Source organism: Volvox carteri, assembly GCF_000143455.1.
Source record: "Volvox carteri f. nagariensis unplaced genomic scaffold VOLCAscaffold_133, whole genome shotgun sequence".
NCBI lineage: Eukaryota > Viridiplantae > Chlorophyta > Chlorophyceae > Chlamydomonadales > Volvocaceae > Volvox > Volvox carteri.
Window position 1 is genome coordinate 40,647 of NW_003307676.1, and position 23,711 is coordinate 64,357.

The 23,711-nt window shown below is 54.9% G+C and overlaps 4 protein-coding genes across 4 annotated transcripts; 1 reads left to right on the forward strand and 3 right to left on the reverse strand.

The window, feature by feature from the left end:
* Nucleotides 1–2,417: 2,417 nt before the first annotated feature.
* rpt2 (26S proteasome regulatory complex) lies at nucleotides 2,418–9,347 on the reverse strand. Its single transcript, XM_002959194.1, has 10 exons — nucleotides 9,097–9,347; nucleotides 8,764–9,006; nucleotides 8,361–8,422; nucleotides 7,387–7,495; nucleotides 6,697–6,756; nucleotides 5,955–6,089; nucleotides 5,238–5,430; nucleotides 4,352–4,476; nucleotides 3,401–3,583; nucleotides 2,418–3,067 (listed from the first exon to the last, which is right to left on the reverse strand). Exons 1-10 carry the CDS (start codon nucleotides 9,157–9,159, stop codon nucleotides 2,906–2,908), a joined length of 1,335 nt encoding a protein of 444 aa, XP_002959240.1. The 5' UTR covers nucleotides 9,160–9,347; the 3' UTR covers nucleotides 2,418–2,905.
* VOLCADRAFT_108528 (uncharacterized protein) lies at nucleotides 9,326–11,552 on the reverse strand (the record flags this gene model as incomplete). The annotated part of the gene is made up of 5 exons (XM_002959195.1): nucleotides 9,326–9,754; nucleotides 9,994–10,098; nucleotides 10,241–10,376; nucleotides 11,137–11,258; nucleotides 11,442–11,552. The coding sequence occupies 5 exons, from the start codon at nucleotides 11,550–11,552 to the stop codon at nucleotides 9,716–9,718; spliced, it is 513 nt and encodes a 170-aa protein (XP_002959241.1). The 3' UTR covers nucleotides 9,326–9,715.
* Nucleotides 11,553–12,044: 492 nt separating this feature from the next.
* On the forward strand, nucleotides 12,045–13,551 carry VOLCADRAFT_100644 (uncharacterized protein). The gene is made up of 2 exons (XM_002959187.1): nucleotides 12,045–12,198; nucleotides 12,397–13,551. The coding sequence occupies exons 1-2, from the start codon at nucleotides 12,145–12,147 to the stop codon at nucleotides 12,535–12,537; spliced, it is 195 nt and encodes a 64-aa protein (XP_002959233.1). The 5' UTR covers nucleotides 12,045–12,144; the 3' UTR covers nucleotides 12,538–13,551.
* A 373-nt stretch (nucleotides 13,552–13,924) lies between these two features.
* VOLCADRAFT_100645 (uncharacterized protein) lies at nucleotides 13,925–23,413 on the reverse strand (the record flags this gene model as incomplete). Its single annotated transcript, XM_002959196.1, has 21 exons — nucleotides 13,925–14,032; nucleotides 14,189–14,254; nucleotides 14,635–14,739; nucleotides 14,873–15,094; nucleotides 15,741–16,283; nucleotides 16,452–16,575; nucleotides 16,820–17,544; nucleotides 17,786–17,972; nucleotides 18,215–18,327; nucleotides 18,882–18,977; nucleotides 19,210–19,314; nucleotides 19,718–19,930; nucleotides 20,109–20,204; nucleotides 20,337–20,465; nucleotides 20,659–20,757; nucleotides 20,932–21,082; nucleotides 21,301–21,428; nucleotides 21,848–21,945; nucleotides 22,451–22,576; nucleotides 22,855–22,959; nucleotides 23,299–23,413. 21 exons carry the CDS (start codon nucleotides 23,411–23,413, stop codon nucleotides 13,925–13,927), a joined length of 3,654 nt encoding a protein of 1,217 aa, XP_002959242.1.
* Nucleotides 23,414–23,711: the final 298 nt, after the last annotated feature.

Consider the following 23,711-nt stretch of genomic DNA (forward strand, 5'->3'; position numbering starts at 1 on the left):
GCACACACACACGTACACACCTCGGTCATCAGTGTCTGGGTGATGTTTGCAAACTTAGATCCCCCCAGTTGACTCATGTACGGCACCATGTCCACGTGGAGCTCCAAGGAAGTCAGGGGGGCAACAACGGTCTGGGACCAAACCAGATCAACGGAATTAACCGCCTCGGCCGCGGCTGCCCAGGCGTCGTCCTGTTGAAGGGGGGAGGGAAGGGGGAAGAGGAGCTCAAGAGGGACATAAAGAGCAGTTGAGGGCAAGGGCGGGGGAGGAGGACGAGTACAAAGCCTCTGAAAGCCATCGTAGTTACCCCAATCACCGCACCCTCATCGTCCTTGTAACTTTAGCAGGTAATTCCCCGATCTCCCCCCTCCTCCCCCCGCGGGGTCCACATCCGGCAGTGGGTCAGGACAGGCGGCGGGTCGCTCCTCACCTCCCCCATCAGGCCAACTCATCAGGCCAACTCAACCAACTTGCCATCTAGGATAACAATATTCGCATTCATACATACACACATACTGCACTTCCCCCCCCATTACCTCTACCACGTCACTCACCTTGCTGAGCTCGTTAAAGTGCTTGGCCCCCAGCTCCACCCCCACTATTCCCCCACCAATACACACGGCACACAGCAGCAGCGGCCACACAAGCACCGAGGGACGGAGGCGCACCACGGTGAGCGTGTTCTGTGTTTCATGGCGGCGGGTGTGGACGGGATAGTAGAGGGGGTAGTAAGGGGGTGGGGGAACGGGAGTGAGGGGTGGGGGGTGGGGGGTGGGGTCGCACTCCATGCAATACACAGAGGGGCCAATGGCGGGGGGCGACACGGAGGTGGTACGACACCGGGAGCTTCGCCTTCACCTTCGGCCCGTGCGCGGGAGCGGGTCTCTGGGGAGGCAGTGAACCGCATACACACACATACATACACACAAGCACACACACTTGGATCTGGGGCAGAGGGAGAGGGAGCCGTTCCTAAGGGGTAGTGAAACCGACGGCCCGACAAACATCAACACATCAGGAACGAGTACAGCACGGACGAGTGCGGGAAGAAAGACTACCGTCCTCAGGGGTTGTTGACTTCTCCCAGGTTGAGGGAAAGGGGGAGGGGTTGTGACGGCATTTGCAGTTTGCAGTGTGTGTGTGTGTGTGTGTGTGTGTGTGTGTGTGTGTGTGTGTGTGCAGACGTGTCCCCCTTGCTGTGTTCAATGGGAGCCGCAGCGAGAGGATGGGGCACGAGGATGGATCACGCACATAGACGGGGTCCTTCAACCTCTGCCAGCTAAACCCCGCCAGGCTACATCAGCACCTTGCCGCCTGATCGCCTAAGCCCCGCTTGCTGCTGCTGCTGTTGGGGGTAAGAGAAAGCAGCAAGCGCCCGCAGCCTCTCTGATACTGCACCTCCACCCCTAGCCTATGTCACGTGAGCCGGTAAAACGACTAAGCATAAGTTTCGGAGCAGCTTTCGATCGCTCAGGTATAACACGTGTTTGAACATCACCATCGTCCAGATTAAGGAGAAACTCGGTTTTGAACCAGCTCACCTTCGCGCGTACTTTCGTCCTTTGCCATGCGCGGACGAGCATTCCGCTAACACCCGTCCGGGCTTGCGACGGGTCCTTCGGCGCCGCAGCTTTATCGAGTGCCGACCAAAAGTGTCCACGCGTTTCCCACTGGAAAAGTGTTGCAGGTATGCCAGGGTCGCGCCTACCCGCCCGCAAGCGAGCTCGGAATGAGCTCATCGAACGCAAAGGCGGCGGTTGTCCCTCCTCTTCATCCTTAGTATTTCCGTAACTTGAGCAATCTGCCACGCCCAGCGGAATTTGCTGCAGTTGCTGTGACGGCGAAAGGGTCGACTCTGGCTCGACCTCCATGGGGTCAGCCTCAGAGCTAGTGGATGACGATACGTTGACCATCGTTTTCCTAAATGCTGCTAATGTGAAGTGAACGATTCCATACGAAAGGCTACAGGCGAGTATACGAGGGAACGTATGTCATATCGAACGGCTGCAAAACCTCTCATCGGATCTGTGACAATAGCAATCGGATAAGCACAAAATCGGTGAACACGGCGAAGTAATTCCTTTATGCCGCGATGACCGTTCTGCCAGATAGAACCTCCAACCCTCCAACTGCTGGACGAGATACTAGATTTAGCTCTAGGCGGCAGCTGAGACGATAAAACATAAAGCCTAAACGCTAAGCTGCAGTAGGGGTTCCAGCATCTCGTCATTAGGCGTCTAAATTCAAGGTTATCGCATTGTGGTCTCGGAGCGACGTCAAGATTTAGCTTCGACCGGCGTACAATTGCGAGCTGACTGCCCGTCATGGATACCTGGTTTCACATTTGTTGCTTACCATGGTATTAATAGGCAATGCCGTTCTTTTTTGCAAATTGCAATGCCAGGTGAGAAGCGCAGCTGCGGTTGCATTTTACAGACCCTAATCCGTTAAGCTGTCGGACACACAATGACTGGAGGTTGGACTTTTTCGTATCCAACAGCCAACACCGCGAGGGCAAACCAAAGTTGCACACGCACCTGGTCTAAAATCTGGCCTAAGCAGATACTGACATAATAACCAAGTCAATAACGAAGTCTCCGCGGTCGTACTGAGCCTACTTCAGAGCCTTTGTCGATTATCGACATATTAAACCTCGGCCGCGTACACATGCAATTGTCCCCTCCAGCACAGCAGGAAACCAGCATAGCAGTGGCCTCCACCCGACCGTTGTAGCACCAATCGCAGCAAGTGCTCGTGCTCGCCGCGCTCCACGACCCATTCGCAATTTTCTTCTGCTCGATGGGTTAGTACAACACCGGAGTACAATAAACCAGTCCGACACGCATATATATCCTACCACATAATTGACAGGGAGGCGAGTACCGCGTCCCTTTTATAAACCATTTTACATGTACAAACCCTCCGGTACGCCCTCTTTCTTCTTGTACAGCACCTTCTCCTTCGCCTTCCGGAAGTCCGCCTGAGTCACCCGCATACGCCTCTCCCGCAGCGCCAGCAGTCCTGCCTCCGTGCACACCGCCTTGATGTCCGCACCGCTCAGCTCGTCCTGCGTCCACAGCAACGACATCATGAACAAGGCAAAATTTTGCTGTTCAGAAGCACCACCGCCTGTGATTCTCCTCTCTGGCTCAAATGCCCCACAAAAAACGGAAATCTCCAGCGACGTGCTAGCTGCGGTGTACGTGCCGACATGCATCGCGGTACGAACATATACGAACCGCATACGAACCGGCCGTCGCCCCAGCAGCTGCAGCGCCAGTTAGACACCAGACACAGCTGCAGAAGATCAATGGACGAGTGCTGGAATATTCTGCTCATCCCTCCCTCCCAACATAAGAACAGCAGACCGGAAGCGAGATCGCTGAGTGACGCGACCCACCTTCGCCATGACAAACTCCTCGAGGTTGACGTCGTCTGATAGCGTCATGCGGCCGGTGTGGATGCCAAAGATGCGGCGCTTGGTCTTGGCGTCCGGCAGCGGGAACTCGATCTTGCGGTCGATGCGGCCCGGGCGGATGAGCGCGGGGTCCAGGGACTCGATACGGTTGGTGGCCATAATCACCTGCGCGGCAAGGGAAACAGAAAGGCGTCAAAAGGATGGAAGGAAGACTATGCGGAAATTGCGATGATGGGCTCTGGTTTGGAAGGGGGGAGGAGACCCCAAACGCGAGGACACAAGAGGAAACAGAGGCCCGGGGAAACCATGTTTTCTCTCCTTGCGTTGCGAGAATGGGTTAGGTGCTGGGAGAACGTGAAAGGCCGGGGATTGAGGGAGGAAAGGCGCACCTGGAGGAACCTGGTGTGCACAAGCAAGAGGGCACCTATTACGCAACAACAATAGGAAAGCTGTGCTTCCTTCTTTTGCTTCCAATTGCTTCCAGGTACTCCAGGAAACAAAGCCCATCTAATCAACTACCGAATCTCCCTTGATGGGGCTGCTACAGCAAGAAATGCTTGCCGAAGGTTCTAATTGTTTGCCGTGTTTGCGGTTTGCCTTTCAGAATATTTCGTTGAAGAAGTTTCCATTTAAACACCCATTTGACGACTGTATGGTCAATGAAAGCCAACAAATAGCCAACGTGACAACGGCTTTCTCGAGAGTGGAGAAGGACGGCAGCCTCCTCGAAAACGCCTAATGAAAGTAAATCGTATCATCCTTATTCCGCACAGCGTTATGGGAGACTATTTGCAGCTACAACGGAACAAACTGGCGATGGACACACACACACACACACACAATGCCCATCGCGCCTCAGCTCCTCCGGACACACCTTCACCACATGACACACAACACAGAACCGGCTTCTCACCCGGCCAGCAGCTCACTCACCTTCACATCCGACATGGAATCGAAGCCATCCAGCTGGTTGAGCAGCTCCAACATGGTGCGCTGGATCTCTCGCTCCCCGCCGCTGTGGGCTTCATAGCGCTTGGTGCCGATGGCATCAATCTCATCTGGGCGGAGGGGAGAGCGGGAAGGTCAGTACAGGGTAGGGGGTAGGGGGCCAGTACTCACGTGGACACAATTGCCGACCGAATAAACAGACGATATCAGCAAAGCGTTTGCGGACGGCTCCGGGAAGGTGTGGTGATGTGTGTTTGGGGGAAAGGGGGAATCATGTGCGCGAAGCTCAATAGACAAACTGCTGGCGTCCACAGGAGGGTGGAGGAAACAAATACGAGAAAGTGGGACGTGAACTGCCCAAGGTGGTGCCCAAGGCCCGAAATTGCTGAAGTGCGGCGCGGTGAAGCCATCGACCCAAAGGAAGGGGGAGGAGGGTGACGAATTTGAGACATGAAATTGCATGACACGAATTGACTGTCCTGCCTGACTGCGTGGTGTGCCCAAGCAGGTGTGGTATAGCAGAACCCGGAGGAGGCGAGTGGAGCAACCTGCAACACGATACGTGGCCATTAGGCTCCCGGATTGACAATGCCAAGAAGATGCCATCCGCCCTTCCGACGGAAACAGACCACCGGTTGCACTGCCCTTGCAATTGGTTGCGTTGGGAGCTATCAGGCAATTAACGGCATGTCATGTCACCACTTGCACCTTGAGGCTGACATCCGTCCATGTCTCCGATCGCTGAGCCGCCGCCGCCCATAATCAGGAGGCCGTTTCACGCACCAACCTCACCGCAAATAAGACCCAGTTTTATCACAACCGTAAATAAGACCCAATCATTACCACCACGCCGCTACACGCCACCACGCACCAATGAATACAATGGATGGTGCCAGCTCGTCCGCGACTCGGAACAGCTCCCGCACCAGCTTTGGCCCGTCACCCAGGTACTTCTGTATGAGCTCGCTGCCCACCACACGCAGGAAGGTAGCTGACGTGGAGTTGGCCACCGCCTTGGCAAGCAGCGTCTTGCCGGTGCCAGGGTCACCGTACAAGATGACTCCCTTGCGGTGCCAAACAATCACAGTGGAATAGGGTGGGAGTCAAAAAAGGAGAGCGCAGAGAGACAGCACTGGACCTTCACATGAGACCCGCGACGGTGGTACGCCTCATGGCCCGGTGGCAATGGTGGAGGTTAAATAGGTACACATAGAGCCCAAACGGGCTTTGGATGGGAGCGGGATGGGAGGCACAGGTGCGCGCGAGGAGAGGGACGGGTGCTGGACCGAACCCCCAACACGGTGACGTCGGAGTGCACATAGTGCGGACATGTCTGCAGTCTGCCACCACCACCACCAGCACCACACAAATGGTATCAGGCATCAGAGCAGGGGCATGGATGGAGACTGCGCCCTCTGTACGATGGCAAGGGGGTTTAGATGACGGAACCCCTTCCCCTCCTTTGAATCACTCCATCTTGCTCCAACCGCGAAGCACCTTCTTGTGCTCCTGCCACTGACACCCACCGCTCAGCTACTACTACTACTACTGCCCTCTACTGCCCCCAGCCCTATACACCCCCACCCACCTTGGGCGGCTTTATCCCGATGTCCTCGTACAGCTCCGGGTGGGTCAGTGGCAGCTCCACCGCCTCCTTGATCTCCTGGATCTGGGCCTCCAAACCGCCCACATCAGCGTACGACTCCAGGGGGGCTTTCTCGACCTGCAAGGAGAAGATGACCAGCAAGGGGGTGCATTTGGGTGCCAGACTGCAAACGAGTGGAGGAGCTGGTGCGGTCCTGTGCGCAGTGGAGGTTTTTTCTTAACGGCAATTCTTGCCGTGCCGGGGCCCGGGCAGGGCGGCAGCAGCATGCACGGGCATAGATAGGTACGCAGGGGGATGATAGAACCACCAGCGCACGACTTCCCGGGAATTCCCTCGTCCTTGTCACGAGGCCACACCGCTCCCGCAGCACCGGTGCACCACGTGCGATACAAACAGCTATCCGGACCCCACGTGGTCGGACCCCGTATCTACGGCATATCCTCATGTGTGTTACCATAATTCAGCAGCTTGGGTAATCACCAAAATTATCCTAAGCCCATTGGAAGATCGTACGCCGAGCATAACCTGGCTAAATGTGCGACCTGGACCTGCCGGTGATACGCAAATGCTCCAACAACTTCCCCTTTGTTGGGAGGTAGAAACATCCCGTAGGTTGAAGTATCCCGGCCGGAGTCTTCCTCCCGTATCCGTATCTGTAGCCACCACGCGCGCCTGCCAGCTGTGGAACAGCTTTCCCAAGCTCTCCCCTACACAGCCCACCCACCTTCATGACTGATACCATGGGATCCGTCTCGTCGCTCAGGATGCCCACCACCGACATGCTCTGTTAGGGACCAAGAAGTATGGACGGTGATATGGCCGGGGACAAGCCATGCGGTGTGACAACCAAATCACGTGGCGCGGGCCCAGGACCGCTGATAAGGACACCGCTGATAAGCACCACACAAGGACAACGCACCCCTATACAAACACAACCGGCAATAAACCCCTTGTGACATGCTCAGTCGTTCCTCGACATCCAGTGCGCAGGGACGCAGTGCTGCAGCTGTGTGTCCATCACCAGACACATTCGCTCGAGCAAATGAAAGAAGGAATACGCGTTTAGGGTCTACACGCAGCTTTGCATCTCGCCCCGCGTCCCAAACACAAGCACTTCTCGCATATCGGGTTGGGTATCAAGCAGCACCCGCCCACTGACTCACGAGCCCCTCCGGATGAAAAACGTTCGTTGTTACCGTTGCTGATAAAATTTTCCCATAAGGCGACGGCGCGTGAGAAAGCTCACAGCATGTCTCTTCATGGACGTACCCATCGCAAATGACCATCCTCGAGGCGATACGTCCTTCCGAATCCAATTCCGACCTGTTGTTTCGTTCCTGTTGGGCCCCTGGCCCAGGGGGCCCAGAAGAGCATTCCCTGCATAGCGCCCTGCGTGTCCCCTTTTCCCCCTTACTTTATAGTGCAGCAGCACCGAGCAGCCCGGCTCCAACTGAGTCTTATCCACGAACGACAGGATGCAGACGTAGTACTCCGGGCCCACTGACGAGGACACAATTGCGTGGCTGAGAGTAGGCGAGCCGGGGAGGGGGGTGACGTTGTGAGGTACGGGAAAGGGAAGAGACAATGGGACCCGCATGTCGCAGAGGACATGGCAGCGGGAGGACTAGGGAAGGAAGAATGCTGTGAATAGTGCGACATGTGACAACCGCAACTGGCACCCGAGCAGGAAGGGTGACGAGTTTGGGGTAATTAGCCAGGGCGGTAAATGATGTGAGCGACGTGCCGCAATAGCAACCCGGAATTCTGTCCTTCCTTCCGCTGGGGGAGCTGGATGTGAGCCGGGAGGTCAAAAGGCGGCATGATCGCAACCGGTAGGAAACTTCTACACGCTGCCAAGCAGTGAGAGACAAAATGGGGTGACGATAGTGACGGCGGTTTAGCGCCTTTAGGACACTTCCGCGCAGGAAGCAGGCTAAGCACCTGGGCTCCTGGCCCGATTTGAGCGCTTGCAGCCCCCGCTCAATCGGATATCTGCTCACCAGCAGGCAAGTCACCTTCTCGGCGGGCGATTCTCTCAGGTGCGTGAACCACCCACCATACGTGAAATCCCGGCAGCGCGATGATGCACCCCACACCCTAGAATCATGCGTGGTGCTGCACAGTACTGCACAGTTCTCCAGTACACGAGGCTCTTCCCACGAGGACTGCGCTGCGCTGCACACGAGAAGCCACGGAACAGGCCCTTTACGAAACAACCATAATGGCAACTTGGCTGCCCCAGGCAGGTAACTTAACCCAATGGAAAAAGCCAATTTCAGCCTTGACATAAGCTTCACCGCCCAAAGCCCAGACGACTCTCACACAACCCCCTCTGACCCTGCCCGTATCCCCCAGAGCCCCAAGCTCCCATATTAGCATGGCTCTTACTTCTCGTCAATGATCTCTTCCAGTGTGCCCACACTGAGCGGTGTCCCTCGGAGATCATCGACCTGATGAACAACAGAGGCTATGTCAGCCACGCAAGTATTATGTGGAGGTAACCCTTTGCGGGGATGACCCGGGGGAGAGAGGCGCAATTTCATGTCTGTTGTGATCACGTCGCAGGAGCCGGCCTCTATACACAAGACAATCAAGGTTGTTTGCGACGCTGTACTGTTACAAAGGAACTGGCAATGCAAACACAAGAACCACTGAACCCGTATTGTGACAGACTATGCCGCTTGCTGCTCGATTTATGCCGCCGACAGGTTGCGATACGAAGGCTCGCCGGCAGCCGGGAAGCTCAGGTTTGCCGGCAGCCGAGGTCCGTGGAGAGTGGGTAAGACCCTACCTTAGACCTGTCCTCCTCATTTCGCTCCTCCTGGGGCTTCAGCTGCTCCTGATTTTGCACAAACTCCTCCTCCATCAAGAGGTAGTCCTTTATGCGTTCCAACTTTAGGAGTCTGAGCTTGCATTTCGCTGTCGGGTATACTGTTGGCAGCTTAGCCCCGAGACTTGCGGCCGTATCTCGCTTCTTTTGCTTCTTGCCCACCCGTGGTGGGGGAGCAGGAGGCTCGTATTTCTTTTTCTTTTCCTGTACCCAGTTCGATTACAGTTAATAGAGCCGCAAAGTTTCTGCACACAACAAAGCATTATAATTACAATCCCGCAGATCGAGACAAACCTGATCCTTCTTCTGGTCGTTAGGCGCGCCAGTTCCGCCTTGCCCACTCTGGTTCTGTCCCATGGCTACAACAACTACTTACGACTTACGAGGCTTACACTCCAAAAAGGGAATGACAGTTCTACAGAAGTTATATTTCCGTCCTTCAATGTTGTTCCTGGTTAAATGCAGAGAGAAGTGCGCGAGATCTCGGAGAAAAGCTCAGTCACTCAGCCAAAGACATGTGTAACAACACGTCAAGTTACAGTTGTGGTTTCAGATAAGCAAGCCCAGCTCTACTGCTCGTTGTTGAAGCACTCGGGTACCCGGACTCACCTAAGCTCAAGTACGGCAATCACAAATTTAGACATTTTGCCGGCAGCGCCACTAGACATAGACTTCACCATAATACCACATTTGAATCATCACAAATGCCAGACCTAAAGCGAGACTCTTCAGGGCCTGTTCGCCGCGCGCAAGGTTGTCGCGAGGAACGGACATCGGAACTACATCGAATCCGATGACAGTAAACATGCAGCGCATTCCGTGCAACCCCCAATCCGCACAACTTTCTGCAATGACCGACAGCCGTGCAGGCCAACTACAGCAGCTGTCGCCTTAAGTTGAACGCTCCATAAGCTCAGACCTCCTTGGGCCAAACACGCGTGATGTCATAAACCTGGAAGTGTTAGGGCAGGCCACAAATGTGCACTCTCAATGACGTGCGTCGCCTCTCACTCGAGGATAACATGTGACACTCGCAATTGAGGGTCAGGACGAAACTTGGAAACATAGCTTGAAGGAGCGCGGATGCAATTGTAACGGTCCCCAGAGTCCAGCCCTCAGCCACATCACCCATTTGACCCACTCTTGGCTTTCGCAGCGCAAGCACAACTGCCCCCAACTGCCCCCGGATACCTGCTTTACGTCCGTGACCACGCGCTGATACGTCGTCACAATCTTCTCCACCGCCTCCTGTCGCATTGCCAACATTGCGGACAAGCGATTCTCCGTCCTGCGGGCCTGCGTTATTGTCGTGCTTTCGTTCTGAGACTGCTCGGAAATGGCCGTCAAGCGCGCGAGGCAGTACCCTTCACACATCGACCATTCGAGACCCTACAGTGAACAAGGCTGCGTCCAAGCAAATGTACAACCCCCACACTACCTTCTCTAACGTGTCTTCCAGGTGCGCCGCCTCCTGCAGCAGCGCATGCCGCCGGGCGATGCGTTCCGCGTGCTGAACCACCTCCACAGAAGGTCCTTGGCTGGCAGGCGCACCAGACGGTGCATTCATGCAAGTTCTACAGGTCAGCATGTCAATATGCAAGTTTACATTCACAGGCAACAGGGGGCATGAGCTTCACCTCAGCAAAAATCCAATCACTAGCGTGTCAAGTGGCTTTGATTGAATGCGGTAAATTGACACAACATGTTGAACCTAGGAAACAGTCAGACCATGTTTACAGCACGCGCACACAGGAAAATGTGCCGCGGAAAACCCCACTAAGAATAACCGCTCTAACAGGCGCAATGGAGGTGGCCCTTGAAGAAAGCAGTAGACGACTACGTCCTTTGCCTGCAGCTGCATGCGGCCGTGGCGCCTGCCCACCAAATTTGGAAATCGGAAGACATTGCGGTGTTCCTGATGTCATGCATAGAGGAGTGCTAGTGTTAGGGCTTGGGGGGAAAGATACGCATATCCGTACAAGCATTATCCCAACGCGCACGTTGCGATGCGAAAACAGAGGCTAGAGAGAGGGGCAGGGGGAGGAGAAAGGGGTACAAGATGTTATGACCGATAGGAGGGCGGAGGGGAATCATTGATTGGTCCGCACCATCTGCCGTCGTAGTCAGTGGTTGTAATGGTGGTAGTGGTGATGTTGAGGAAGGGGCTCGGAAACGTCCCCCTCTTTCGCCGCCGCCTCTTCCTCAACTTATTGCAACCCTCACCTCCTCATGGAACCAGCAACCATTCTCACTCATCCCTCCGTTCGCGCACAGAAACACCGCATGTCCCCAACCGCCCTGCGCAACACAGGCGCCTTAGGCCTACCGGCTTACCTGCCTGGTGTTAAGCGGGCTGCGTCCTCAGAGATAGGTCCTGCTGTATTGTGGTGTGACCCCTCTAGATCGCGCAGCCGGTCAGGCACCCGATATTCAGCGCAAATCATCTCGTACTCCGCCTACATGCAGGTCCCCACAAGAATGTGGTGGCCATCGTAAAACGAAATTCATGGACATTCGTACCTGGAACCTGTCAAATAGCGGATTACACAGGGAGGTACTATATGGTGCCGAGGCGAGAGACGGACGGTGCACAATCAGCCACGGGTTGTACGAGAGGGTAACTAAGATTACTGCCCCACCTGGCAATGCGACCGGACATGGCCAAGCGTCTGCTTGTACACCTCATAAAGGGCATCCACTATCTCCGTATCCATCTTGGGGAAATACTCGCTGAATTCCTGCACCGGCATGCAATACTCCTGAAGGAAGTTGTTGCTCAAGCCCCTGCCATCGAATTCTCAGACCTCTCTGGAAGGGTCTTGAAGGCCATACTGGATCACTTTATTGAAAGCATCCTGCAACAGCACTGTCCGTCCAATGGGTTGCACAGCAGTAGGGGTTGGCCCACTGTCGAGCTCTGACTGTGTATCTTCAGTTGCCATCGCTACCGTTGGTCCATTTGGATTCAATTCTACATCCATTTCCTCTTTATGCGATATGCAGAAGATCTGGAGTACGCGTTGCAATGTCAAGGACTTCTTATTGGATTAGAGGTAATCGACAGCTTTTGGAATTTAATGCCCTAAGCGAAGCAAATGTGAGGTTTTTGTCATCTGTCAAACCTCCGCCAGCAAGGAGTAGGTGTAGAGGGTAGTTCAGTTTAATTATTTGTCGTACATGGTACGGAACTTTACTTGTGTTAAGCTTTTTTCCTGTAATTTTCATTGAATGCCGACTTAGACCTCTGTTAGGGCTGGGTTTCCTGCCACCCGTCTGATTGATAGCATACCTTATCCAAACGTGTTTGCACTTCCTCAGCAATTGAAAGTCCTCTGATTAACAATGTACCTCATGTACTACGAGGACGAGTCAGGAGATCGCATTTACACGCTCAAGGTGGGCTTTTGCATCGTGGCCATTTTGTTTACGCTAGTCGTGTGTTGGTAATCTGTTTGCCTATTATGTGATTCGGCCTTCTCCTAGGTTGTATGTTTTCTCCTGTACTTCCTTGAAGTTGATTTGTCTCTTCATGCCGGCTTGGGCCGCCGACCTGCCGCCAACCTGCCGGCACGACCCATGTTTCTGCGTGTGCAGAAGATTGCCCCAGATGGGAATCCAACGAAATCTGCTCACCCTGCACGCTTCTCACCGGATGATAAGTTCTCCCGGGAACGAGTTACTTGCAAGAAGCGCTTTGGGCTGTTGCCTACGCAGCAGCCGCCTCCGGAGCTATAATTGAAATGGAATGCCAATTATGTAATGCAGCATCTCCAGCTGTAAACTATGGAGACTAAGTGCTGCCGCAAGCAGTGCTGTAGCTAACGCGTTAAGTCTCCCGGCTGGGGAGTATGCTCGCAAGAGTGAAACTCGCAAGGAATTGACGGGGACCCGCACAAGAGGTGGATTATGTGGATTAATTCGATGCAACGCGAAGAACCTTACCAGGGTTTGACATGTCAAGAACTTCCCAGAAATGGGAGGGTGCCCTAACGGGAGCTTGAACACAGGTGGTGCATGGCTGTCGTCAGCTTGTGAATGCATTGGTGATTGGTGGATTCTGGCGTGGGCCCCTGGTAAGGTGGAATAAGATTTCATAGGCGGGGCTGCCTTTACTTTTTGGCCATCTCGCACAGCTTGTATCCCACACGATCAGGGTTGTAGATACATGGTCCTATGTCCCTAGTCGAGGAGCAAGTGAAATCCGATGTTACGAGAATGTTTTTACTTCTGAGCATTGAAGCATGAACTGGGGGGCTAGCCGTGGCGTAGCTGGTCGTTTGCGTGGGGCGTCGTGGTGCATCGTGCAATTGTTTCTGAAACCTTATCCTTAGGGATTTAAGACAGATACTATATGGCAGCGCAGACATTAAGTAGTCCAGACTTGAAGTGTCGTTCCGCGACAAAGTGACCGACCGCGTTGTACATTGTGAAGGTGGTAATTGTGGTAGTCGATGATATGTGGCACGAAAGACCCTTACATATGGTATCCACGCCTTCGTTGCTGCTGTTGTGCTGCTTCAAAAGGACGGTCAGGAAAATACACATGTACACTGTCATGACGTACACTTCGCCAGCATGTGCACGTCATTTATTATATTTGCGAGAACTGCATGCACACGTCCATGCATCCGCTGGCCTCTTAGGATGCCTTAACCAGCACACAGCTCGGCAATCCCTGCTGCGTGGGGCTTCGGCCGGCGAACCCTCTGCAACACACATGCCGCACACGTCCTGTAATATCTTTAGCTGTCTAGGCGAATGATCTTAACAGAATATACTTCCTATTGGTTGAGCATATGCACATCCCGTTTCCCACTGTCACCTCACGGCGCTCAACACGGATCCAACAGAACATTTGTCTCCCATAAGGTGCACAACGGCATAAGTCTGCGTTACACCGCACACTCTCCTGCCTTGGGATGGTTCAGTGCATTATTCTTCAATTCACAGCAATCCGTTTACTTCCTTGTTTTCGTGGGCATGCCGTACGGGACGAGGCAGCAATCGCCAGCATTGCAGCCGCCGTAGCGTTTGTAACGTGCCATTACCATCCAAGGAGGCTTCGGCGCGCAACGGCCGACAACCCCCTCATGCCGTGGAATGGGCCACAGCGGGGCTGCCTTTACTTTTTGGGATACGGTGACATGCCTGCAAACAAGTCCATAAAGCCACCCCCGTCCGACCTGGGCTCAGCTGCCTTGCGGCGCTTGGAGACCGGGTTATTCGCGCCCTGCAGTCAAAAAGAAGAGTATAATTTACCACCATCTAGAGGTGGTTGAGAGGCAGGGGATAAGCTGGAGCAAGGGCAATGTGTTCTTGGCGCCCCGAACCGCAGTAACAAGTAGGGTGGGGCGTCCGGGTACGGCATCTTTTGACATCCTCGCACCTTCTTCCGCGAGTCGCCATGGCCAGAGCTGACCTCGACACCACCACCAGCATCAGCGGTCGTCGTCTGCAGGCCGGTAACAAACAGCAATCACTCTGCCATGCAAGGCGAATGCAGAAGATGACTGTTTTTTTGGCCCAGGAGAAAGCGTGCCCGCATGTGCCATGTCGTTTTCTAACACGTGCGGTTGTATTTATTATCCTCCCAAATCCACCTTTCGGGTAAGGGCTACGCTGCTTCCCTGACCGGGACCCCCAAGGACATTGCTATGTCCAAAGCACTGGCTTTCCACTAAAGGCATGCGCGCCTTCACCCACGCATCCGCGCACGTCATCACATGAGAACACATGTATGGCCCAACACTTCCGTACAGTACTGCTGAGCGTCACAGGAAAGGTTCCGAAATGCCTCTTTAAAGGTATTTGGCTGCCGCGAGAGCCACATACCTGTACAGACATGCCCATGGACATGCCCCTGAACAGCGAAAAACGACCCCCCTTGGTGGCTGCAGGCATCTGCGATGGTGCTGGGGCGGCAGCCTCGGCGCCAACCTGCAGATCGCGAAAGTTTGGATGTGAGTGGGCGAGCTGTGTAGCTGTAGCACGGGACAGGCCATGCGGAGCTCACATAAAGCCGCCACATAATGTGATCCGCCAATCCCGACGCTCCCTGGTATGTGCTCACCTTTGGTCGCTTGCTTCCATGACCCGTTACCGTGACGTCCTGGCTTTGGCTCGGCTCGTCCACCTCACTCTCCGTCGCGAGGTCCGCGAACTCGCCATACGCCCGTCGCTTGACAGCCGCTTTTCGCACAGCCCCAGGCACCGTGGCTCCAGTTGTCCCCGTCACAGTCGTGGTAGTTTGCGTAGCTGGAAAGCGCGGCGGCGGGGCGACGGGCTTCGGTACCTGGGAACGTGTCAGCACAGAATGGACAATACCATCCGGAGGGGCAAGAGAAAACAAATCAAGCGGGTTAAGTTCTGAGCGCGGCAATATACCTGACAAATGCAATTGATAAGTTTATGTTTACGGGTCAGCCTGGCTATCAAAAGGCCATCAAGCCAAGGGCATAGCGCCATCAGGACTTGGGGTCAGTAAGACAGCAACGGATAGCAGCCGCCGGGAGCATGCGTTACAATTTGCCAAGCATACCAATGTCTGCAACGAATACTGCTGTGTGGCAGGTCGAAGATTCAGAGCTGAATGAAGCTGATTACCCAACTTGTCGGGGGGGGTCTGGGGGGGACGTAGCCCCCCCCAGCGCCCCACTCTTAAGGAATACATTACGGCGACGCTAGCAAATTTGTTACTTAGGTCGGAATAAATTGAGACCCCCCCTAAATGAAAAAAAAACACTGATTACCGGGCGTAAGCACACCATCCTTCAACGTTTTGGAGAGACACTGAGCGTTGAAAAGCCGTGACCATAGAGACCCCAGAGAGAGGCTGCAATCACATAACAGGCCCGGAACGCAAATGCGTGCACCCCAAAATTATTCAAAGAATGCAGAGGGTCCAACATATCAGCCAGTACATTTCCCAGTTACCGCACCTTGACCGTCGGAGGCGGCGGCGGCGGCATGGCCCCTTTGTCCTTTGCCTTGGTATCGGGGCCGCTGGGAACGTTTCCGTTGTTGCCTCCGATCTGCGGTGCCAAGGGTTCCCTGGCGCTCGGTGCTGCGACCTGGCTGGCATTGCCTTTCTTTGCAACCTCAGCGTTGCCGCCGTCTTCCGCGGCGGTAGTGCCCTTGCCCTTTGTTGCGGCTTTCGCTGAAGCTTGAGGCGCGGCAGCCGCGACACCGTTAGACGTAGGCTTTCCCCGCGGTGCACTTGGCTTGGGCATGCTACCTCCCGCTGCATCTTTCCCAGCAGCGCAGTTGGGCTTGCTGGGACCCGCAGTGGCAGTCATGGCTTTAGGCGGTGGCCTCGGCTTCATGCCGCCGCTGCCAGCCACCTGATCGGGTTTTACTTCCAGCACAGCTCCACGCGGCGCAGCAGTCGCGGTGCGAGCGTTGCCATTTATGGCCTTCTCCCGCGGCTTGGAGGAAATGGGTGGACCTGTCGCGGCAACCTTCTTAGCTGCTCCATTCGTGTCCTGCATGAATTGTCCAAACGACACATCACGATGTGGTGCGTATCCTTGCCCAGTGGCCTTACAGAATGACTACATATGACATCAAAAACGACATGTTCCAACGTGCTTCAACAACAGTACCTGCGCTTCCTGCAGCACTTTTTACGTCCTTTCACATATAAAACTCACCTTGTCATCATATGTCCGGGCCGGTTGCCGCTGCGAACCTGGCATGAGGACCTGGGACATCGGCACGTCATCCTGGTCGCCGTCCCCGTCATGCAGAGGCTTCGCCACGTGCATGTACTCTTGCCTGCAGAAAGACACAGGGATTAGGGAAGTGACTCAGTACGACAAGCGCAAAGATGTCTGCAACACGCTAGGACAGGTGTGTGTGTGTGTTGCTGTCTGCAAAGCTAGAACACGTGAACGGCAGAGTATGCAAAACGCCGAATACAGCCCCGGCCCGGACAGGCCAAAGAGCATTAGCAATCTCTTATTCGACCTCAAGAAGGCACTCAGGTCACACTCTTTTCTGTACCCCCTCCGCTTCCCACCCGTCGGTTTCTGTAGTAGGTGGCTCGGCCATGCATGCATCCCCATCGGCTCCCATTTCGTCGCGGGCCACAAGGGCATCGTCCTTCGCATTCGGTGTGTTGTCGGCCTCAGCACTGCAGCCGCCGCCAACAGCCTTCACATCTCTGCCGTCTACAACGCCTGCTGGCTGGTGCTCCGCTTCCGCTTCCAGATCACGCTCCATCTGGCCATGTACGCCACGCACAAGCTCGCGTCCCTTCCGCTCCAGCTCCTCCTTCACATCACGTAATTGCCACTCGAGCTCACTGCGCAGCTCATCCGCGGCGTCCTGTAACTTCTTCCGCTCAAGCTCCTGCGCCTGTAGCAATTCCCCCTCGCGCTGCTGGTATTCCACACGCTCCTGGTCGCGTTGCCGCTGCGCATCTCGCACTTCGTCACGCAGCGTCTGCAATTGGTGCTTTAGCTCCTCCTCCTTAACGACCCAGCCCTCGCCCGACTTCGCAACCTCGGCCTCCAGCTGGTGCCGCTGCGCCTCCCACTCCAGCTCACGCTGTTTGAATGTTGAGTTCTGTTGCTCAAGCTGCTGCTCAAGCTGCGAACGCAGACGCTTCAGCTCAGTTTCACCATCCAGCCGTGCTGCCGCTGTCTCCTCACGGACAGCTACCAGCTGCAGCTCAAGGTGCGAGGCTCGCTCACGGGCCGACACGAGTGCGCTGTCAACCACCGAGGAGCCGTCCTCCAGCTCCTGCATTTAGATTGGAAGGCTTCATTATTGCACACACCGAACCTCAAGTCACAATAAGGACAACGCCGACGCGCATCCTTCAGCGAAGCTGGGTACTGTATGCCACACCGCATAGCAGCCGTGGTCAAACGTAAGTCGTTTGCGTGCGTAATACACACAGGAAACACGCTTCGCGCAGCTGTCGATGCTCCTGTTAAATAACTGGATCAGAACGCTTGCATACGCTTCTGCAAAGTGTCACCTGCAAGCGCGCCGTTAGCCTTTCCATTTCCTCCTCCAGGACATGCCGCTGCTTGTCCGCCTTCGCTGCTGCATCTCTAAGAGACGTCGCGGCCTTGGCCTCGAGCTTTACACGCAAAGCTTCACAAGCTTGCCGCGCGCGGGATTCCGCATCAGTCTTCCCAGCCTCGTTCAAGGCCTCCCTCTCCCTAAACGTAGGGCAAGACGACACCGGACGTTGACGACAAGGCACATCGTACTGCGTAGGACACGACTGCAGCACTGAAAAGCACTTGGCCTGACTGTGCAATTGTGGTCATTGTGGCAGAATCGTGTGACCACCAAACGGGTGCTTTCAACCGTGCACAAGAAACACCCGCCGTGTAGGCCGCCACCGGCGCTCCTGTAGGGCCCACGCGCCTTGCAATAGCTCGTTGCTGAGTTTACTCACTTTGCCCATTCGTCACGCTCCTTCTGGTGCTTGGTCTCCAACTGCATCCGCAGGGCGTTTGTTTCCTCCTGAGCCGCCGCGAGTGCTGCGGCCAAGTCGCGCTCGTATTGTGCCTTTGGGGACATGAGGAAACACACACAGCGTCACGCCAACCCGAGGTCCAACTGTCGTACTACGTGAGTGCAGATGGCTCCCACCCGGCTCCCACGCGAGATGGGCAGTGCCGAGCTGGTGATTGAACTCCCACACGTACTGCTTCACAAAGGCCTCAGTGCAGGCTTCCACGCCACAGTGCAGGCTTCCACGCCACGTGCGCAAAGACAACAACAATCCACAGCTTCCCAGGTACCCTCAACACAAGCAATCGGCCACCTCCCTGCACACTGCGGAGCCAATTAAGGCGAGGCAGTTCGGCCTGCTTAACGTAGCTGCGCGGAACTCACACAGGCAGCCATGGCTACATCCGCATATTGGCACAGGGGGTGTTACGGGGATGACTACATCAGAGACGTCCTCATCGACACATCAATAGCGATAACTACGTCGGCATCTTAACTATGTCGGCGGCGCACATTACGTCGTGACAACATGGTGTAAAAATTATCAACCGTGAACCATCTTTTCAGGAATGTGAACCGGCGTGAGTCGACTGAGTAACATGACCCACCTTGCTCTCTTGCGCCTGCGCCCGGGCTTTACTCCTCGCCTCGGCAACCTGCTCCTTAAGCGCGGAGATCTCCTCCAACTTGGAAGCTCGCAGCGCCTGCAGTTAGGCGTATGTGCGATGGTCAGCAATAATTTGACTTCCGAAACTTAGCAAACACAACTAGAAACGGTTTGCACCGCGGCTGGTGAACAAGAGCCCTGCATTTAGTTGAATGGCCAAAGGCATCGCCTCAAAAATGTAACCACTGCGATATGCTGCACCGCTACAGCAACGGTTATTCCGGAGTAAGGACGGAGACTGACGGACACTGAAACGCTGCTGAATGCACCTGAAGTTCTGTCCGCAATGCCTCCTCGCGCTCCGCGGCTCCATTCGCAGCGAGCGACTCAGCGGCCTGCACCGCGGCTGTTGCCTTCTTCAGCTCCTCAGCCAGCTACACATGGCAAGCGGGATGGAATACACAAAAACGTTTAAATTTATATTAAATGTGGAACTCTTATCACATAAGCTCTCGAGGTCAGCAGAGAGCGGAACAGCGGACGACCGCAGCTTAACATACCGGTGCCGCAACGAAAAACCGATCTCCGTTATCCTTAGAAATGCCTGCGCACGTACAGCACTAATTCCTACACATATACCCACCAAAGCGATTTGGAATTATGTTTTGCAATCTCCTTTAACACGCGATCTCCCAAACCAAAGGTGTAATAATTGAGAAGCAAGTTGAACAACAAGAATGACCTGTTGAAGCGACGGGGCGACCACAAGCCTCGCTAAAAACACACGCACACTTGTGTCAGATCTACAAACACAAATCGTGCACATCGCATGCTCACCCTCTTCGCCTCGGCCTCGGCCTCAGCGCGCACACGCCGACGCATCTCATCGTACTCCCGGGACGTGCGCTCTTTAAATCGCTCCAGTCGAGCCTCAGCCGCACGCTCAGCATCACGAAGCCGCTGCTCAGCCGCAGCTATTGCCGCGCCCGCGCGAGCCGTTTCGGCGGCAGCGGTAGCTTGCGCCGTGGCCAGCGCACTGCTCAGCTCATCCTATGCGGGATGCCAAACAGCAAGGACGAGCAGCATGTCAAGAATCCCCACGAAGCAAGCGGGCAGCCACGTTGAACCCTGCCTGCATAACCATAGTCCCATAATGACGCCTGCTGCGGGACATGACGAAAGGGTTTTCGTCCAGTCAGCAGCCTCCCCTAGGTGCCCACTGCCTCACCTCCTTTAGACTAGCTCGCTCTCGTTCCACTGCTAACTCCTCCTCTGCTCGGGCTACATCAGAGACACGAGCTGACAGCTCCTCGCGCAGAGCCGCCTGGTGGGCCGCATTTAATACACATGGGCAGTTAGCCCTCATTAACACAAGGGGACAAGGGACAAGGGGAAACCCTCGTTAAGCTACGCCTTGCATATGCCAGTTTTCACATTATGGACGCCTCGAGCTCACCTCCTGCGAGATTAGCTCCTCAGCACGCCTGGCCGCTTCCACGCCCTCCTGCATTAAGCGCTGCACCTCGGCGTTCCTACCTGCGAGCTCCGCCTGCACGGCTTCCAGGCGATGTCCTAACTGCTCGGCCTGCAGACAAAACAAAAGGATTGGACCACGAGGACTCAGTGGCACCCAACCGAGGTACGCATATCGTGGAATGGACGTAGATGAACTAGCACAGGAAGTAGGGTCGATATGAAGATCCAATTCATTGCGGCATCGGGCGTGGACAATCCCCTAGACCATCCACCATGCCAGTTGAAACTGCCTTGCGACAGACCTCGGCTGTTGCGTTCTTTACTTCCGACGCGCGATCAGCCAACGCAGCCTGAAGATTGGCAAGCTCCTCGTTCAGTCCGGAAGCGGTCGCGTTCAGCGCCTGTCAAGCCAGCGCAAGGGTTCAAGTGAGCGAGTTATTAACATGTGATGGCACGAAACCCAAACTACTACTAGGTAAAACAACTGAAAGGCATATGCACAGATGGGACCCATATGATACCGAGACATCAAGGTCGGCAAGAAGACATCTATATACTTGTCGGCGCCTTCCCACCTCCGCCTGTGATTCTAGGTTTTGGATCCGCTCGCGAGCGACCTTTTGGTCGTTGTGGGCCATACACAGGTGCTTGTCGAGCTCCGTGATCCGCTGCTGGGCCTCCTGGTAGCGCTCCGTGAGCTGCGCAGCCGCCTTCGCAGAGCGCGACCTTATGCGGACAATCGCATTCGAGGGAAAGAGTAGGCGCCCTTTGGTCAGTGCTCCAATCATCAGGTTGATCTGAGGGCCCCGTGGCAACCTTCACGTGCGCCCCGTCCTCGTGCAGATCACACAATGATACGGTCACTTCGAGCCAGCTGATGCTCTCCATCTGGGCGCGTCCTTACTACTACGGGGGAAAGTATGCATTTTGCTTCCTCTTCCTACCTCTCTGCATCCAGATCCAGACGCAGCTGCTCGGCGTGGCCGCGTGATGCTGCTACGTCGGCCACCGCGGCGTGTAGTGATGCCTGTAGCGACGACGCTTGCACTTCGGCGGCTTTGTCCTTGGCAGCCTGTTTGGCGATTGTGTGTGCGTATGCGTGCGTACACCTTGAGTTGCGTTACCTACGAAGGTGTAACGGGCCTATACGAGCTGGTTGGGTTACCATTACAGGCAAGTGGGTAACGCAAGTGCGTTAGCAGCAGCAGCAGCAGGCGCCCTTACTGTTGATGCCCACCTTACCCACTTGCCATGTATAGTAACCCACTCGGACAAATTGCCAGATGTGGTATGAGCGTTTAGTGATGACGACGGGGAAGAACTAAAGGGATGACCCTGCCGTGGAAGATGCAGATGCTCAGGATAGGGGTTTCCGTACGCAGGTTTCACATTGCCATACGCAGGACGTAGCACGCAAGACCCACAGCTCAGTAATTTAGACATCATTTTGTCATTTTGCTGCCTTTAGCTGCATCGGCCTATCTCACTCACCGCATCCGCTGCGAGCCGTTCCAGCGCGGCATCCTTGCGTGCCGACTCCTCAGCGGCCTGCCGTAGCTGTGACTGCAAGTTCGATATGTGCCCTTGGGCTGTGGGGAGGAATAAGCATCAGACGTTTTAGCCTTGGTGATGCCACCTCTCTGAACAACGATATCCGTTGGGTTACTTGGACAGTGCTACATACACCGCTTCATTATCGTTAGGTTGGCAATAATGGGATGCAAGATGGTACGGACAGCGTGCGAATTGGCAAAGTGACGCCTGCGGCGACCCATGTAGTCTTAATGTCCTTGTGCGACCGGGTCCATCTGGGTCAGAGGACCCTTGGGAACCTGCAGGTACCGCAACACACACCTAGCCCACCTAGCCACCTAGTCCACCTAGCCCAGCATTCCGCCAAAAAACAGGTGGCACATCTTCACAGAGTGCAATTTATACAATTTGCATTATACAACCTCCGCACGAATGCGGGGGTGTCCGTAATGCACAGAGTATCCTCTTCGCAGAGACGGGACCTCTCTGTTGGAGAGACTGATAACCATGTGAATTGGGATGGTAGGTATAACCCGAGCCCTGCAATGTACGGCCACGCACCTCGCCGAAGTTCAGCCGCTAGCTGGTCTCTAGCCGCCGTTACAGCGTGCGCCGCCATTTGTGCGTCGCCAATATCGCGGTCTTGTCCGAGCGCCTTGACATCCAGGTCGCGACGGTATTGATCGACTTCGTTAATGGCACGAAACAACGTTGAAGCACCATCGCAAATGGCAGTAGGGGAGCAGAATGGGGGAGCAGAATGCCCATGAGGTAAAACGTACTACATGGGAGAAATACGGAGCAGTTGGCCACAGTACGGCCGCAGTACACAAGATGCTCTTATGATTCACCAGCATGCCGTCGACGTTTTGATTACGGCGCACTTACAGACATTCTTTGCCACCTAGTGTTCAGCGTGTGTACAGCTACATCTGTGGTGCGTCCCTTCATCCAGAGCTGCGTACCTCGGCCAATGTCATACTTAGTGCCCTCGATGGAGTTCCGGATGCTGTCCTGAATCGCCGTCACGACCTTCATCTTTTCGATAACGTAGTTCACTTGAGCCTCATCTGCGTATCAGATGCACAGCCAGATGTCCAGAGGTACGTACGGAGCAGCAACCACACGTGGCCATTGGGAAATTATATCATGGGCCCTATCCGTGGAAGCTTCTGCCGTAACCACTGCGCGCCGTGCGTGGGCAACTGAACGAGGTCATACACGTCGTTTCGAATACTCGCTACAATCTGAAATCCGTGTAACCAAATTTCAATTAGGATTATCGTTGTCGCCTTTCCGGCACTGATTAGAAATATGAATCGTCTTTGGATTTAATGCTGTGTGGTACTGCCCTGGTATGCCTCGACCGTCCGAAGGGCAAGACTTTTATGCTCAGAGAACGCGCGTACCGTCTTTGGCCTTGGCGCGTAGCACAACGTTTTCTTGCCGTTCGCGGGCCAATTCCTGCTCCTTGCGAGCCAGTGCCGCCTGGACCTCCGCAAGCTTCTCGCGCTGCGAGTGCATATAGCATGACATGTAGAAAGTAGGAGGATTATTGATCTTCACCATCACACTTAATTCTCGCGGCCTGCAGATACTTTGGGTGTGATCGCATCGTCTCCTAGTGCGTGCCGCCGCGCCTATCCACCGTACCGCACACAAGCACGGAGCGACGGAGGGATGCAATCGACATTATAATCTGGGTCAAGGTGGTGTTAATAATTACAGCTTAAACCTGCCCACACCGTGCCGTTCAGACTCATGTCTTGCCCTATGCTGTCGAGTGATGCGACATCGACAACGCCATGCCGTCATGTGCTTA